The sequence below is a fragment of the Lepidothrix coronata genome, unplaced genomic scaffold, assembly GCF_001604755.1.
Source record: "Lepidothrix coronata isolate B3197 unplaced genomic scaffold, Lepidothrix_coronata-1.0 Scaffold129, whole genome shotgun sequence".
Taxonomy (NCBI): domain Eukaryota; kingdom Metazoa; phylum Chordata; class Aves; order Passeriformes; family Pipridae; genus Lepidothrix; species Lepidothrix coronata.
Window position 1 is genome coordinate 2292732 of NW_016690309.1, and position 18643 is coordinate 2311374.

Sequence of the window (18643 nt, forward strand, 5' to 3'; positions counted from 1 at the left end):
CCATACACCCCTCACACCCCCGTACACCCCACCCCTGCCATACAGCTCCTCACTCCCATAGACACCCCCCCTTCCCCATACACCCTCTCCATACCCCTCCATACACCCCACACACCCTCATACCCCCCTCATGCCCATACCCATACACCCCCCAGTACACCTCACACCCCCCCCATCGACATCTCTGTTGCAGCCTTGGGCTCCTCCTTATCCCTGACACTTCGGGAATCTCCCGACCCCCTCTGAGGGATTCTCCCGACTGCTTCGGCCGGCCGAACTGGATTTTCCAGTAAGGAACTCCACAACCAACCACACAGGGACGTTTTTGTGCTGTCAGAAGGACATGGAGCTGGCTGGGCCAGGTGCCTGCACGGCTTAACTTATATTTTGCAGTGTGGAAAGGTAAGTCTGCCGTCAGCACAACCGGCTTCTGGTGGTGGTGGTGGTGGTGGTGATGACCTGGTTATCTGGAATACCTAGTTTGCAGATTGGAGGATTCCTGTAGAAAATTATGCTGTGTTAAAATTATACTGCTGAAAATAAGAAAGATTTTGCCACGACTTAATATGTTATTTCTTTGTGCGCCCTTGTTGGTGGGTTTCAGTTGTCAATTTGTACAAAATTGGAAGATTTTATTCACAGGCCCCTTAAGCATCAATCTGAGATGACCAAACTATCTGCAGAAACTAAGGAGGAATTCTCAGTCTGCTGTTTGTATTGTTATCCTTTCAATCCTCCTGTAGCAGGAGGGATCTGTAAGGCCTAAATTTCCCAAAACAGGAAAAGAATGGCAAACTTGTGATTTTTCTTTTTTGTTTCTGGTGGAAGTTATCTTCAACGTTTAGCCTTCCTGTGTGTGAATCTTCTGCTGGATTGTTTCTGGCTTCTGAAAGCAAGCACAGTGCAGCCTCTGGGAGTCAACATAACTTCTCCCTGCTACCACAGAATGCACTTGCTGGATCAGGACATGGAATCTCTCAGGGTTCCTTGCCATAGGATGTGTAGCAGGTGTTGCTGATCCCTGAGCTTTTAAAACCTCGACGAGGTGGTGTGTGGCACTAGTGAGTCACTGATGGTCGATCCTACACACTTCAGTACAAATAAAGGAATCCCTTTGTTCCATTTCCTTTTGTTTTGGTGGTATCTGGAAGGCCCAGGGAGAGATCATGACCTTGCAGAACTGAGCACACACAAAAAGACAGACCCAGAGCCTTCATGTGCTCTTTTCTGTCTAAGCTTGATTTCAAATCGGTTTGCCAACAGGAATAAAAATAAGCATGTCTGAAACTCTGTAAAATTGGAGTTTAATAGTAAACATTTCTGCCTTGTGGGATTTGACAGTATAAATAGTCTGTGGGGGAGCACTATGTAATGGGTTATACCTCCTAGAAAGCCTGAGCTTGCTGGGAATTGTACATCTCCATATAGAGTCCTGGAAACTTGAAAACCCCTTGAATTCCAGTCCAATGTCTTACTTGCAGAAATTATATTCCTTACATTCATTACTCACTTGCACTAATTAAATTACAACATTTAGCAAATGTGATTTTATGTTTTAATTTCCTTTTCAGTGGAAAATTGTCTGTGGAAAAGGCAGTAGATGGTGTTGTGTGTGTGTGTGTGTGTTTGTGTAATAATCCCACTCCTTTGCATGGTTTTTGTTCTGGGGAGAGAGTCTGCCTTTGGCTCAAAGAGATTTCCTTCGGAATTAGGATTGCCCTGCAGCTGATTTCTGTGAAGCACGGCCAGAATGCTGCAGTGATCCTGACAAAAGGCTGATCCGGGCCAGTGAGATCCCATGTGGAAAGTGACACCTGGTGTCAGGAGCTGAAAGGCAGCTCAGAAACACTCCTCAGGTTTGGGGAAATCCTGCTGTCAGGGTTTAACGAGATCAGTTTACAGGTCCCTGTAACTCCTGTCCTTGTGTGCAGTTGTCCTGTTGAGAAATGCGGGGTTTCACTCGGAACCTGAGGTACTGTTTCCCTTGATTTTTAAATTAATATATCTATGTGGAAGTGGTTTCTATGCGCCTGTTCTGCTCTGACTATCCTATGTCCTCCCCCCTATTTTCAGCTTCACATCCCTAAACTTTTCTTTACCAACAGGTTGATGCTGCTTTGGGATAATGGCAGGAAAAGTGAAGTGGGTGACTGACATAGAAAAATCTGTTCTAATAAACAACTTTGAGAAAAGAGGGTGGATTCAAGTGGCAGAAAACGAAGACTGGAATTTTTATTGGTAAGTACGTTACAAATGCCAGTTTCTAACTTTGTGAAGCATTTTAGTGTCTTATGTCAATACCATAAATAATAAAGCAAAATACATATTGAACAATGAAAGGTGCAGAAATTAGAACTGATTTTTTTTGTCTGCAGTAATCAGAATTTTTCCTTTTCAGTTGGAGGGAATTTGTGGCTTCAGGGGAGTCTTTGAATGTATCTTTTCCCAACATTTTCTGACGACACAACATGAGCAAAATAACCCAAGAGTACACAGTTGCAATATACAATAAAATACTGGTTTGTCCATGTTATGGAGGCTTGCCCTGTAACCAGAGTCCACTTTATTCTTTAATAATAAATGCCTTGTACTGTCCTTCTCCTTCATGATAATGATTTATGTGCAGACTAATTTTTCAGCATTTCAATCCTGAGAGTGAATGTGAAATTAGATCAAGATTCTGCTGAAAGGAGGGGAGTAAATAATCTGCCTTCTTATTTGGTATTTATCTGATATAAGACCATGAAATGCTGTCCTACAATGCAGTAATCTGTTAATTGGCAGAAACAGCACTCTTTAAATAAACCAAACAATTTATAATGTCCCTTTCAAATACAGCAGAATGGCAGTTTGTGCTGCCAAATGTTCCTGTTGTGAACCACTTATTTAAACGGGCAGGAATCTGGTACTAATCTGCCCATGCCTTTGGAATGCAGCTGGGGGGAGTGGGGGAACACTCCTGGAAGTTGTTGTGTGACTGGTTGTTTTGTTTTTTTTTTTCCTTTCTGAAATGATAATGTTTCAGGTTGATGGCATTCAGGGAATATTCTTAAATTTTCACTGTGAGACATCTAAGACTGAAAATTCTTGGCATCTATGTCCCTGCTCCTATCCTCTGTGGAAAATGTGGGAGATAACTGATTGGATGACTTTGTCCTAGGCTTCTGTAGCATTTGGGGGCACTTCAGTCATTTTTAGGCCCTGCTGGGGCTTGACCTGACTATCAACAAGCCAGAGAGTCCAGCAGGGGCAGTTTGTCATCTTCCTGTCCTCACTTTCGGGAGTGGTAGAGGGACTGATAAAACCTCCAGCTGGATTTAATTTGCTTTGCTAATAGAATTTCAGGATATGTTGGACTGTCACTGCAGCAAAATACTATACTATAAAGAGAAACAAGAGAAAGAAAAGATGAAGAAATTGGAGCAAAACCGTTTCTGCTTTGTCCTCCTGGGTTGTGTTTCTTGGGAGAAATAATTTGGTGCCTGTCCTTGCTTTCAGGATGAGCGTGCAAACCATCAGGAATGTTTTCAGTGTGGAAACTGGATACCGCCTCTCTGATGACCAGATTGTCAATCACTTCCCAAACCACTATGAGCTGACCAGGAAAGATCTGATGGTAAAGAATATCAAGAGATACAGGAAAGAGCTTGAGAAAGAAGGAAGTCCTCTTGCAGAAAAAGATGAAAATGGAAAATACATTTATTTGGGTGCGTTGTTCTCATTGTCAGAGTTTGTCTTTTTTTTTACGTAGTCAATAACCTGGAATTGGTCCAGCTTTTCTGAACCTCTGGAGTGTTAGAACATTGAAGTGACTACCTTGAAATGCTCTGTTCCTGTCAGGGGAAAAAAAAAAGTGCACTTTGTCCTAAAATTGTTTGCTGTTTTCTGCAAACCCAACACCCTTCCCTCTCCATCATCCCCTTTTCCCTCCCCTCAAATCTGGAGCATGAGGAAACACAGGAATAGGGAGAGTGATTCAAACAGTAGCAGCGAATGTTTCCTAGGAAATACTGTATTTTCAAAGCTTTTCACAAACCTTGCTTTGAAGGATAATATTTGACCAATTGAGAGGAATAAAGGGAACTTGTTGAAGTAGAGACAAAGCAGGAATAAAGATTGAACATTTCCTCGTTTCCCTGTTGTATTCCCACAGCACTAAGTCACAGTGTTACTACTCAAGGAGAAGCACAAATTCAGTTTGGATGCATGGAATTTAGTTTAATTTTTAGGCTTAGTTTTTGTAAGTAATAAGGTCCTTAAAAACACTGAGCTTAATAGTGCAGCATTATCTGAAGCAACATTGGGTGAAGTGATAGTGAAATTATTATTTTTAAATGTGAGGGTGCAGAACTAGATTTGTGGCTAGGATTACTGTGGGGGTGTGTGGGAGTCTAGAGGATGGATTGGTTGGATTTTTGTTGGGTTTGATTCATTTTTGGGGTTTTAAAATTATTTTGAAGAGGGAAAATTGTGGGATTGAGGTACTTTGCAGTAAAATTAATGGTGGAACCAAAGGGCCCTGGTGCTTCCTATGATACAGCGTTGCAGTTTCTTTAATTCAAGAGTGAAAAACCATTATCTGAAAATCTTATACTGGAGCAAAAACTAAAATAAACTTTTGCAGAAAGGCTCTGGACAGAACTGAATGAACAAACACTTCAGAGGAGAAATTTGGGAGAAGTTTGAGAACAAAGAAAAAACCCAACAAAATAAAAAGAAAGCCAGACTAAAAAAAAAACACAAACAAAACCAACCAAGAACCCCCAAACTAAACCAAGAATAAATCAGGAATGAGGAGAGTTGGTTTGGGGGTCAGAAAGCATCAAAGTGAAACAGATGGGAATGTGTGGAGTTGATTTACATCTTGGGAAAGTGAAATGAAAACTCTTCATATCCATGTAAGAAAGAAGCAGTTCTTTATGGATGGAAGTGAAGATAATCTGATAGCAAAAAGGGAAAAGTGCTTTTCTGTAGGTTTCAGTAATCATGGTAAAACTGATTGTGGGAGAAAATAAGAATAACTCGTGGGGGTTACATGGAAATTAAAATTCCACATCCAAAGAGGAGGCAACATCAACATTCACGTTTTTGCCTGCACAGAAGATAAGTTGGTTAATGGAATGGTGAAATTTTTAAGTTGAAATGATATCTAGTACTTTAATTTCCCAGCATATAAACAGAAGAAGAAAACTGATTCACGTGAATTAGAATCTGTTAATATGAAGGTGGCATCATATAATATTTTGCAATTGTTTAAGTAAAAAAGTAGAATTTAAATGGGATAAAAAGCAACGTGAGTCTTAATGAAGGTGGGTCATGCCAGACTGGAAAATTTAGAAGACAGAACCTTTTTTCCCCCCTCTGTATGTGTCAATAACCTTATCAGATATACTGTCCTTAATTGTGCACCTTTCTCTTTTCCCCCCTTAACTCAGATTTCGTTCCTGTGACTTTTATGCTTCCTGCCGATTATAATCTCTTTGTTGAAGAATTCAGGAAGAATCCCTCCAGCACTTGGATTATGAAACCTTGTGGCAAAGCCCAAGGGAAAGGGATATTTCTAATCAATAAGCTCTCCCAGATTAAAAAATGGTCTCGAGACAGCAAAACATCTTCGTAAGTTCTTAAAACCTTAAAGCCTTCATTGTATTTTCTGTAATCAGGTGAACCACATCAACACTCTGATTGTCTGATGCATGGGAAAAGTATTCCATGATTGTTGTTGCTTTGTCATTATATACTTAGGTTTGCATTTAATCTCAGTTGTTATCTGGCTTCCTCCTTCAGCAGGACTTGTTTTGGCATGAGGAGGTGCAAAGAACTGTGCAAGTAACTATTCTTTATAAAAATGCTCTCAGTGTTGGGGGTGGGGGGGAAAACTGCACAGAAATAAATTGTTCTGCTTCATAGTATTAAATAACAGGAAGCAAGAGAAAAATCTCCCCCTCAGCAATTTCAGTAATTATTTAATATGTATTAAATCACTTTCTAAGTTAGTACGAAGGAAGAATGGATTTATATGAAGTAAATACATTGTCCTTTTGGAACAGAAAATAATACACCTCGTGTTGATGAAACAGTTTAGCAATCTATGCTCTTCTCTTCTGGGAGAAGTTTTGATCACACAACTAATGTTAAGTTTTGTTCCTGTGATCAAGTGACTGGCTGAATATCACTTGAGTATTTGTTTCCCTGTTGGACTTGGAATCTGAGGAATGTCACAGTCTGAAAGTTACCTCAACTTTTCACAGTGGTTTGCAGTTGCACACCAAGCATAAATGCAAATATTCTGGTGGTGTAAGACCTTGAATAAGGAAGGTAATATACTGTGTGCCCTTTGCTTGTCTGAACCATGCCAAGCTCTAAATCCTCTCTGAGGAAAAGACTGGCTTGTAGAGCTGCATTTGGAATGGCTTGGTCAACTACAGTGTTAACTTCAAAAGTGGGTTTAAATGGTTAATTCATATGGGTCAATTTTATTTTTATATACATATATATATATACACCAACTTTTTGAGATATATATATGTATACACACATACATATATATACACACATTAACTTTTATACATATATATATCTACACCAACATTTTTGGTGTTTAGTCCCTGATGCCAAGTGTGTATTGTCAACCACCACAATTTTACACTTTGTCTTGGCAAAAGATGCAAGATTTCAGTCAATTCAAAAATTTACAGAATACTTCTAAAGAAGAAAAAAGACTTACTGGGTTGTATTGCAAACATGACTTGTGTTTTTCAGGTTTGTGTCCCAGTCTTCCAAAGAAGCCTATGTGATTTCACTCTACATCAACAATCCCTTGCTCATTGGGGGAAAGAAGTTTGACCTCCGTCTGTATGTTTTAGTATCTACCTACCGTCCTCTGCGGTGTTACATGTAAGTTTGTATACATTTGTATTTTGTTTTGGGACGGTGTCTGAAGCAGTCTTTTCTTGCTGAAAAGAAGTTTTAACATGCAGGTGGTAATTGTTGGGCTTTAACACATTTTAATGACTTTTTTTCGAGGTATAAACTTGGATTTTGCCGGTTTTGCACAGTAAAATACACCCCAAGCACCAGTGAATTGGACAACATGTTTGTACATCTCACAAATGTTGCCATTCAGAAACATGGGGTAAGTGTTCTTAGGTACTCTTTTGTAGCAAGACTGATCTCTTAAATTGCCCCGGAAACTTGGAATAAAAAGGTTTTGTTGTATTTTTCGTGACCTTGCAACTAAAATGCCTCAACTTGCACTTACAAATAAATAAATTTCGGAAGACTGGAGATCAAAAGTGTGCAAGATAATGAGTTGCAGCTCTGTAATAGGCTGTGATATGTTCAGCAGTTGAGAGCAGGGGTGTGCTTCCAGTTTCTTTCCATTTAAATGTTAATATGCTCACTTAGGGATTGAGCAATGAAATTAATGGTGCTTGGTTCATGTGGATTTGTGCTTTACAGCAGTGCTTTAATATCTCCTTCCTGATCTCTGTGTGCTGCCTGGCCAGCTGGTGGCTTCCTCTTGCCTGGACAGAGATGGAGTTCTGCCTGCACAACAGTTCTGTCCTGGGATTTGCCACTGATATTCATAAACCACCTGGAAACACAATAGCTCTGCCAGCACATCCCTGTGTCCCAGTGGGCTGAAGTTCAGCAGTGGGGAGGAAGGGCTGCTGGGTCAGGGGTGACGTGGCATTTTTGTCGGTGCTACAAACATTTCATTGCTCAGGTGCTGATTTGGGGAGTGCTTTAAACACGTCGTGGTCTGACAGGGCACTCTGAGAATTAGTTATGGTATGAAAGCAGGTCCCACACAACTCAGAGAATAAATCCTGGTGCTGTTTTCAGTAGCAGTGAAGAGGTGAGGCATGTGATATGTCGCCTCTCTTGTTATTATGTGCCCTTCCATCTTCTCTACCCGTCAAAGAATGGCCTTCAAAATTTTTCCCAAATAAAAGCAGCAGTGAAAGTGGTGGTGAGGTCATTTTGAGAGAATAAAGAACAGGAATGGGTATAGAAGGAGCAGCCTAAAAATGTGGAATCGTTGCTAGAATATTTGAAAAGCTTTTCCTAAATTGTAAACCCCTGATATCTGTTGAGTTTTGCAGACAGGCATAAGAGAAGTTTAATGTAAAGCCATCCTGTTCTGTTTTAGATGTGCCTGTTACTTGGGAGGCACTTAGGCTGTACAGTTTTAGTCTTCTAAAACTCTGCCTAATTTGAGCTGTCGAGTAATTTGTCAGAATTATGATGAGGTCTGGAAAAACTCTTCTAAGTTCTGGCTGTTAATCTCCACTCTAAGCCTTGTGTGAACCACAGACTTCCAGTGTGTTTGTACCCTACAAGCTCATTTGAAAACATCCCTGATTTGAAAAGGGTACAAATCAGTATTGGGAGAGGGAAAGGGTAAAATTAAGGAAGGAGGGTAAGTCAGAATACCCATTGTGATATTTCTGCTGGAAAATACAGTTCTAAGTCATTATTCACTGCATGTGCAATACAAGCAAAGCAGCAATAATTCTTATGCTTAATTATTTTCACATTATGATCTCCTGTGTAGCCTGCAATATCCTACATTGTTTTAATGTCTTTGATTAGACAACTGTGATTGTGCAACGAAATGATCTGAGCAGAACCTTTATAAAGGGACAAAGCAGTTTTCCTGAGAGTTACCTGAGGGCTGAACGTGTGTCTTTCCATCAGTGTGAACACTCTCTCTTTGCACTGGTCTTTGCATTTAAAGAGAAATAATGCAGAGCCTTGACAGCCTCTGAAAAGATAAATATAAGGTGTCCTCCTGTTTTTCCCTGTCCACTTTCAGTAACAGCAGGGATTTTGTACTGAATTACTTGAAAAATTAACTTTTAAAAACAATTTGGGTGTCATATGTTTCCCTGTCTTCTTGAATGTAACTGTTGTCAGTTAAGAAGTCTGTTAAGAAGAGACCATGTTTACCTTGTGGGGAACAGACAAGTCCTATTTTAAATGAATAAACACAGACAAGCACTTTCAAGTGCTGCATTTAAAAACAGCCAACTTCAGTGAAATTTAGCTATTGCTCCCTTAATTGTTTCTCCCTTTTCCCCAGAGGAGGAAAACATTCAATTCTTTCCTTTCACATTTTAAGACTTACATTTCTAAATCTTAAATCATGTCCTCCTCTAAAACTGTCAAAGTACCCGTTGTTTTTTAATTCTAAGAAAGATTTGTTACTTGATTTGCAATGTGAGATATCAGCATATATAATAAAAACTGTTGTCTCTGTAGAAGGCAGTTCAAAGTAAAGCTGCAAGAACAATTTGCCAAGTTTCTTTTTAGAGCAATACTTTCATGTAGCTGTAAGAGTGGACTTTTTGTGTGAATGAAAAAAAAAAAAACCTGCTGAGCCACTTCAAAGTCTTAGACTGAATGAACTCCTTAAACTCTTCAGGATGATTACAACCACATCCATGGGGGGAAGTGGACAGTGAGTAACTTAAGGCTGTACCTGGAGAGCACCCGTGGAAAAGAAGTCACCAACAAGTTATTTGATGAAATCCACTGGATAATTGTGCAGTCCCTGAAGGCTGTGGCGGTGAGTACTGTCCCTGCAGTGCTGCCAGCTGCAGTATTAGGGCTGCAGGCTTCTCAGAGCCATCAAAGTCAGTTTGCCAAAAAAATCCCTACGTGTGTCTGCTGCTGTTTGAGTGATGGTGTTGGTGCTGATTTCTGCAGTGCTGTCATCTCTTGATTTCTCTGAGAATCTTGGGTGGGTGAGCTATCTGCCTGTGTTTGAAGGAGTGGGTAAATCTCTTTCCTTGAGGGCTTTGTGAACTATTTAATATGACTTGAGGCTGCCCTTGTGAATAGGATTAAGTTCTGCCAAGATGTGTGATGTCATTGCAGCAATAACAAATGTGTCAAGGAAAAAAATACCTCTGGAGGACAATTCAGCAGAGAAAACCTCAGGCTATTAGTTCATCAGAGTTACATAACCTACTTTCACCTCTTTTATACACAAGTCACGTAGTTATAATGAACTTTTATTAAAAAAAAAAAAAGATAGAAGAAACAACCAGTCCTCTGCTTGAGTGACTTTGTGGTGTTTGGGTAACATCCTGTGATAACTTCAGAGAGCAGGTATCGCTCTGTGGGTCACCTGGGGTAACTGAAGAGCCCAGTGGTGCCAAGGACTCTCCTGTTCCCAAGTGCATTGTCTTGTCCTCTGTTTTGGGTTGGTCCTGGCACTGCTGTGAGCTGAGTCAGCTCTCTGACAAATTGCTCCCTTGCTTTATTGATGGGTTTAGTGTTCTGCCAGTGCAATGAGCTGAGTCATGGAAGGAGCAGAACACCAGACTCAGCACGAGGAGGAGGGACAAGGTCACACAGCAAGGAGCAGTGGGAGGTGGGGAAGCTTGGCTTAACTTGGCCTCTGCTGGGCAATCCTATTTGGAAACAGTTGGGAGAGCAAAAGGGATTAAATCCAGTGATAGCAGAACCTTAGAAGAGAAGAGAAAAGGTGCTGAGAATGACTGAGCATGAAATCTGTTGGTCCTCTGACTTTCTGACAGTGGCAAATGTAATGAGATGCTTGTTCCTCCTTCCCCCTTTCAGTCCCTGAAGAACTGAAAAGCTCTCATTATTAGTTTGGGGGAAAACATCTCCCTAACCTGTTACTAAGGTTTCTCTAGAAGATCTGATGAGATTTGCATAGAAGAAGAGTCTTACTGTGCCCACTGCAAATGTTGAGCAGATGCTGGAAAGCTCCTGATTCTCTAGAGGATCAGCCGAGCACGACTTGTTCCTTGGTCTCTCCTGGCTTTGGGGTTATAGTTGGCTTGAGCTAATTATAATTTAAAAAGGCATCTTGGAATTGCTTGACCTAAAGTCTCTTCATAGTTGCAGCAGCAGGATAAAAGAAATGTTTTTGAATGAGTCTTCTTTTCCTAAATTTTAAAGAATTTGTGAAGCTGTAAATTTTCAGAGTTCCTGTTTTCTCCTGATGTGTGCAGGCTTTAAATGTTGTTACTGCTTTTGCAAAATATGAAAACACTTATTTTTACATTGGAAACATAATGGAAAGTTAATGTAACTTCATACTTGGCATCAGTGCAATCATTAGTATTGAAACATTTGCTTACAGCTTGGGGGAAAAGAAGGCAATTCTGGACTTACTAGTTGGGAGAAAAAAAGGGATTTAAACCAATGTTAGCAGAACTTTTAAAGAGAAGAGAAAAGAAAAAGTGTTGAGAATGATTAAGCATGTGATTTGCTGGTCCTCTGTCTTATATCAGCTTATATCAGAGTTACAGCACTGAAAACCAATGTAGAAGATTCACAATGTCATCACATTGTAGCAAACAAAGTATGTAGTCAGGTTACTTACTGAACTGTTGATTTTAATGCATATTTTTGTCTTTTCTTTTTTTTTTTTTAGCCTGTAATGAATAATGATAAACACTGCTTTGAGTGCTATGGGTATGATATTATCATCGATGACAAGCTGAAACCCTGGCTAATTGAGGTAAAGTTGCATGAAATACAGGAAAAAACTCCCTTCTCACTTCACAGGAAAAAAACTAAGTAGATTTCAGTGTAGTCTTTCCTCTTTTTAAACAATGTTTTTTGTTCTTTCGTAAGTGGATTAAGAAAAATGATGGAAAGTGCAATGGGCCGTGTGATGACCAAACTGGTGTTTCTGTTTTTTAAATCCAGTGCATCCAGTCCAGTTGGACTTCAGAATGTTAGCAGTTAGATAGTGTAGCTGTAAAATTGGCATTGGCTTGATGGAGCATAACATCAAATGAAGTTTTTTTTAACATTAAATTTTAAGTTTTAGATGCTGTCAGTGTAGTGCTTCGAACAGAGAGCATGGATATGTTTTTCCAGCTCAAAATTTCACAGAATCACGGAATATTCTGAGTTGGAAGGGACCCACAAGGATCATCAAGTCCAACTCTTAGGTGAATGGCCCAGACAGGGATCAAACCCACAGCCTTGGCTTTATTAGCACCCTGCTCCAACCAACAGGGGAGAGCTCAGATTAAGAACTTAAATAAAAGTTGTTTACCTAGAAGAGACCCCTGGGTTTCTGTGTGTAACAGTGAACTGGGCAGATTTTAAGTACTGAAATTTATGGGGTTTGTAACCATGTAAACTTAGTTTAAAAAAAAAAAAATCTCTGTCTTGTCTGATTCACCCTGGTGATCTCATCTGAATAAAAATCTCCAGGCTGACACTGCAGTGGTGTGGTACTTTCCTTTTTAAGTAAAAAGAGAAATTCCCAGTGGGGGGATTCCTTCCGGTGTCTGAGGAACTGAGATGTGCTTTGAGTCTTCCCCTGTAGAACACACAGGCATCACAGATGCACTTTGGAGAACTTTATACCACCCAAAAGATTGATGCTGGCTTTATTTTTGTCCTTTGTAGGTCAATGCTTCCCCTTCCCTCACTTCCAGCACTGCCAATGATCGGATCCTGAAGTATAATCTGATTAACGACACCCTCAACATTGCCGTGCCTAATGGGGAAATTCCTGACTGTAAATGGAATAAATCTCCACCAAAGGAGGTCCTTGGCAATTATGAAGTCTTGTAAGTTTTGTCAGTGTTTTATATTGTGGTTTTCTGTCACCTCACTCTTTTATTCATGTGTAATGTAGACCAAAGAGAGAAGGTGAACTTCATTCTGGAGGGAAAAATAGGCATAAAGTACCACTGCATGTCTTTGGAGCTGCAACAGTGACATGGGAGGTGGGAGGAGTTGTCTCACCTCATGTCCAGAGAAAATGTTGTCTGATAAGCCCCTGATTGCACCTTCTGAGCTTCCAGCAGCCAGATTTGAGGGACAGAAAGAGAATGTTTGTCTTCTCCATGTGTAGGACTGTAATTGTATTGAGGGTAATAGATGGTGGTTAAATAGATAAAATAGTTATGTGATGCAAATTTTGTCCCAGTTCACAGAAATAGTGCTTCTTGACTCCTGTAATTCATGGATGTAACAATAAATAAAGTTACCAGATACTTTTTAAATTCCTCCATCTGTATTATAAGGAGAGAAATGAGTTACATACATGGTAGCAGTGAATACCCATAAAATAGTGTAACTCAGTATATATTTTGATTATCCTACACAATATTATAGTATTATCTTTTGTTAATTACAATTACCTATCTATAGCTAAATTCTGCTTGGAATTTGCATAGCAGCTGAGAGGTCAGTGTATACTGAGTTATATACTTACCTAAGTATATAACTCAGTATACTTAGATAACTCAGTATATAGTGTTATCTGAGGCCATAGATATTAAAGGGATATTATAAGATATTTAAAAGGTATTTTATATAGATATATGAAAAGGTATTACACAGATATATTAAAAATTATATAGGTTTATTAAAAATATTTTAGGTATTGTAAAGGCTTAGCTATTTAAAGAACTTCTCACCACTGTGGTGAAGTGTTGCCAAATCCATGTTGTCAAATGCATTTAATTTAATCACATGGCTGCTCAGTTCACCTCATTCTTTCCCTTCTCACTCTCTGATGCAACGGTGGGGTTTTTAACACTGCAGCTAAAAATCCTCCCTTTGAAGCAACAGCTTAAGACTTTATTTAACTGGCAGCAGCCTCGTGTTCTGCTTAACCACAGAGACCTGCAGAAGTACATGGGAAATTTCACAAGCACAAAATTTCACAAGCTCAGGAGTTTTAACTAAAGCTGCCAGATGGTTTGTGTTTCTTTCAAAACGCAGCTCAAGGTATTTCAGATGATCTGTGTTGTAAAATCACGTGTATTTCATAGAATCATAGGTGCATGTCTTACCACGCAGGCACAAAGCTGTGTGTGGGACAGCTTGGGTTCAGTTTCAGGGCTAGACATTAAGCAAAATAGAATATAAAAATAGAATATAGAGGACTTACTTTTGCCTGTGTAGCAGGAGCAGGCACTGAACTTGTCTCATTTCCAGGTATGATGAGGAGATGGCACAGAGTGATGGGCCCGAGCGGGACCCGAGGGGTCGTTCTGGGCAATCCACTGGAGCCAAAGGAAGTCGCGCAAGGGATTTAGGAAAGCCTGTCCTGACCACCTGGAAGTGATAACAGGAAAAACAGCTGCACTCCTGGTAGGAAGATATCACAAATAAAACAGCAGTTTTACAACAGGTGCCTGTGTTTTGCTGCCCTGCGTGCAGGAAATACTAAAGGAGACAAAACAGCCTTTGAAAAGAAGTGAAACAAACATTCAAAACCCAGGAACTTTACTAGGTGAACACTGGCTTGATTGTTATTACAACAATATATGTATAGTGTGTATGTATATATAATAATATTTATATAATTTGTATAAACTGATATTCTCTTGGTAATGATTAAGAACTTTCTGTATAAAGGTGACAACTCCAAATATGCATTCTGAAAGAAACTCTTTGCTGTGCTGGGTATTATTTATTTCCTCCAGCAGCCTATCCCTTGCTCCCTGTAATAAATAAGCTGTGGATTCTCTAAAAGGGTGAGAGAGGTAAGTGTTAACATTGTCATGATGGTGGTTCAGATTCTTGTAGTAAAAGATGAGCAAATAGAAAAAATTGGGAATACAAGCACTTGAGGCTAATGTCAGTTAATGCAGCTAATGATTAAGAAATTGGAAAGGAGCTCTTTATATGCTGAGGGTTGGGGGGTTTTATTTCCTTTAAGTGTTCTGAGCTTCTAATTGTTTGAAGGTAGAAAGCTTGGTGGACTGAGGGAGTGTTTCAATGGTGTGTGGATGGTATATTGATTATTTCACTAGCCATTAATTGTTGTTTTGAGATGATGCATGTCTGTGGAAAAACAGACAGAACAACCACATACTGTGATAAATCTCATTGCTTGAAGCTGATGGTAAATCTTTATTTGCACCAGAACCTCTTAGTGTATTTATGCATGTATATAAGTCAAATACCTGTATATTTTTATATATTTTGTGTGTGCTCTAACGAAAATACTGTTGTACATGGCGAGCTATTTCTGGTAGCTTTGATAACAACAGTTGTGTTGATTAGCTGCCAAAACATAGAGCAAAAGATAAAAATGGGTATTTCAGTTCTTCTAACAGCAGAGCAGATAAATAAACTAGTTGGATCCGTGATTGCTGAGAGTTGTAAATGTCCATGGAGCCATAAATTTGACCTCTCTCCAAAGTTTTTAGTTTCTTGAGCACATAAAACAGACCTCTTTGCTTGCTTTTGAAGGTCCTCCTAGCAGAGGGCAGGAAACTGTGGTCTTTGGGACAGTTGGTGCTGATGACTCTTCAGTCTGAGCACAGGGCAGAGGGCAGATGTGGGCTGGGCTCACCAGTAATGCCCTTACACATAGGCTGGGATTCATCCTTGCAATGAAGAATGGAATATGGGGACTGAGTCACTCCAAGTGTAATCTTGGTCTTCATTGGTCTTGTATGTTCCATTAAAGACCAAAATCCAGCTGATTCTGTGTTCATCAGACTCCAATCTTCTCACTGGCCTCTGGAAAAGCACATTCTAGTTGGCTCTTGAAATAAGGCTAAGAAAAGATGATCCCTGCAGGGTAGTAAAGCTCATCTAAATTCCAGGTCTCACATATTTTTGGGGTTGGGATCTTCTGGTTTTGCTTAGGGTTTTTTATTGGGTTTTTCTTCTTTTGTTTTGTTTTGGGGTTTTTTTGGTTGGGTTGGTTTTTTTTGGTTGGTTGGTTGGTTGGTTCTTTTTAGTTCCTAACTGTGACTCCTGCTTGCATATTTGGACCTTGACAGGTAAGTAGATGTGTTAATCAGCAGCAGTGTTGCTTTAATTACGTGATATTTAGTGGGCAGATGTTTCCAGTTTTACCCCCAACTGCCTGTCGGGGGTAAAGTGGGAAGTAGTGACAGCCTTAGGAACTATGAGACTGTAGTAAATAGGATTTTATACTCATAACATACCAACTGAGCTGCAGTGACTTTCAGTCTCGCTTTTGGGAAGGCTTAAAGTGAAAGCAAAACTAGGATTTATTGCTGTAGAAGGCTTTGGAGACTTAATCCAGGGGATACTTTCAGATGTAATTTCACTGATGGTAATAATCTTGGTCCTGATCTAAATAACCTTGTTCTTTCAAACTAGTTTGTCAGGTGGTTACTCTGTGTTATTACAGTGAGTTCAGTCAGGGCCTCCAGAACACAGACACTGCCAAGACAGAATAGTAATGGCACTGCCTGTGATATTACTGATATGGAATATTCTTATTTAATTGTTCAGGGGGGTTCTAATGGCTTGGAAAGGGTGAACTCACTTGGGCTTGCACCCTCAGTATTCAGTATAACAAAGACTCTCTTCCACTGATTTAACATGACGACAGCTTTTCAGAAGTCAGGGCTGGAATTCTTGGCATTGCTTTCAAAGAATAAAGATTTCTGTCCCAGTGTGTAGCAGATGTATTTAATTCAAATATAGTAGTTGCAGAGCAATATTTTATGTGGAAAATATTTTTGTAGCAGAGCTGTCGGTTCTGAACACGCAAATCATTCTCTCTGGCCACTACAGTGTTGAGAAAGCATATTTCAAACCCTTGAGGATGAAATATCTCTATAAAATATCTAGTAAATTATCATTACTACCTCAAAATAAAAACATTAAAATATTACTAACTGGGAGGGGAAAAGGAAAAAAACCCAAAGTGATATGAAACTTTGACTATGTAGTACCTAATCTCAGAGCCAGAATTTAGATTTTAAATGTTGATATCCCATTTTACAGTTATATCTCCAACCAGTGTGTTACTACTAATTTATCTTGCTGGCCCAAACATGAATTTGGTAATGCAGCACTCCCTTCAAAGAGCACATGCAGTGACCTGATCTCTTCCTGATCTCATTCCACTTTCTTTTTAAAAGCAATAGGCCACTGATGATATAAATCAGGCTGCTTTCTCCCCACTTCCTTTTCCAACAGGCTTTTTGCAGAGGTTGAAGTTTGAAGGCCTGACTGTATTTTCAGTTCCAGTACATGAAGAACCTCTGTTTGCAGTGGGAGTTTTAAGGAGCAAAACCGAAATAACATGAAATTCTAGAATACTAAGGTTGGATTTCTGATCAGAAATGCTTCCTTTTCTATGCAGAACTTGAGGCCTCATGTGAGTGAAATGTTCTTGAGAAACTCAAAATTAGGAAGCTGTGTTGCTACATAATGTCTGGGTTTGGTTTTGGTTTTTTTTTTTCTGTGTAAGACTTGTTGAAAAATGCAGTGATTCACTGAAGGAATTTGAGTAAGGAAATTTTTGAATGAGGAAAGTTTTTGATTAAGGAAATTTTTAAATAAGTAATTTTTTTTTTTTAATAAGGAAATAATTGAATAAGGGAATAATTGAATAAGGAAAGGGTCTGTGGTAGCTGGAATGGGTGTTTGCTCTTGTGCTTGTCTGGAGACTCTGAAAAGGAAGATGACAAGGAAACAAAAGTAGTCTTAGCTAATAGGAGGAGGAGGAGGGTGGTATGTGGATATCACCCTGTGAGATGCTGGTTTGTACCTGGTCTTGAAAGGTCAAGGTGAAAATCCAGTGAGGAAGAAGAGAAACTGGAAAGAAAACTTTTAATTGTTTACTGAGGGATAAATTCTTAAAACTTTTCACTCCTTGAAGGAAATCTGCTGCTGCAATAGGACAGAACTGGTGGTACAGACTGGTAAGAGCCTGGGGGATGCTCTGCCATCAGCTGGGGCTGAGGGGATGGTGTTCTCCTCTGGAGGCATGTGGAGGGGGATTGACTGAAGGTGTGGTGCTTACAAGTGTAATAAAAGCTGATAAACCTCGTGGGAATGCTCTCATTCAAAGGTAAAGTAGCTCTTTTTGCCCAGTTCTCCAAAAGATTAAAGCCAGGTTTACCTCTGACTGAGAGGGCTTAAGTGGGTTTAAATCTGCAAGCTCTCAGTGCTGACTAACTCACTGTGGCCTTGGGCCAACTATCCAAACATATCTGACTGCGGGACAAAAATGCTGGTTTGGCTTTCAGGGGAGCGAAATAAATCAGAAATAACGAAGCTGATAAGTTCTGACTTGGGCTGGTGCAGTAACTTGCTGGGCAGAGCTAAAGTAACTGTGCGTCTGAGCCTCAAAATCCTGTTGCTGGTCTGCTGGAGTGATGGCTGGCATAAGGACAGCATTGTGTGCAGAGTTAAATAGGCAGCTCCAAACGGCCACGGGGAGCTGTGATAATGGCAGCAGTGTAGAAGGAGCTCATTGCTGGGCTTGAATAGGGGGCTTTGCTTCCTGGGCACTAACCTTTCTCCCTGTTAATTCTTTGACATGGAAGGAATGAATAAGATTCCCACAGAATGGCTTCTTTATGTGGCTTTAGGAACTTCATTAGTAGAAAAGAAACAGTGTTATCCCTAAAGCGACTTTGCTACTGTTGGCTTTACAATGGGACTTCTGCCTGAAATGTCCCTGTCTCCTGCTTCACTTCCTGCTGCACACTTAGCAAAACAATGGACATTTCACAGAAGATGTATAGCCCTGCATTTCATCAGCAGGACGTGTCAGGCAGAGCTCATTTATCTGCGGGAGAGGAAGGGCTTTACCCTCTCACCGTAAGCTGGTGCTGTTTCTGAAGTAGTTTTAGGAAGAAAAGGAACGTGTATAGCCAAGAAAAGCTGTGCCTGTGGCCACAGTTTT

General features: G+C 39.9%; 1 protein-coding gene across 1 annotated transcript in view; it reads left to right on the forward strand.

The window, feature by feature from the left end:
- Positions 1–16645, forward strand: part of TTLL1 (tubulin tyrosine ligase like 1) — a 17664-nt gene extending 1019 nt beyond the window's left edge. Inside the window, exons 2-11 of the mRNA XM_017826627.1 lie at positions 194–402; positions 2106–2238; positions 3499–3707; positions 5436–5616; positions 6763–6897; positions 7027–7135; positions 9431–9574; positions 11417–11503; positions 12409–12572; positions 13951–16645. Of these exons, the coding sequence (XP_017682116.1) occupies positions 2126–2238; positions 3499–3707; positions 5436–5616; positions 6763–6897; positions 7027–7135; positions 9431–9574; positions 11417–11503; positions 12409–12572; positions 13951–14080 (1272 nt within the window). The 5' untranslated portion in view covers positions 194–402; positions 2106–2125 and the 3' untranslated portion in view covers positions 14081–16645. The remainder of the gene's footprint in view (positions 1–193; positions 403–2105; positions 2239–3498; positions 3708–5435; positions 5617–6762; positions 6898–7026; positions 7136–9430; positions 9575–11416; positions 11504–12408; positions 12573–13950) is intronic.
- The last annotated feature ends 1998 nt before the right edge of the window (positions 16646–18643 follow it).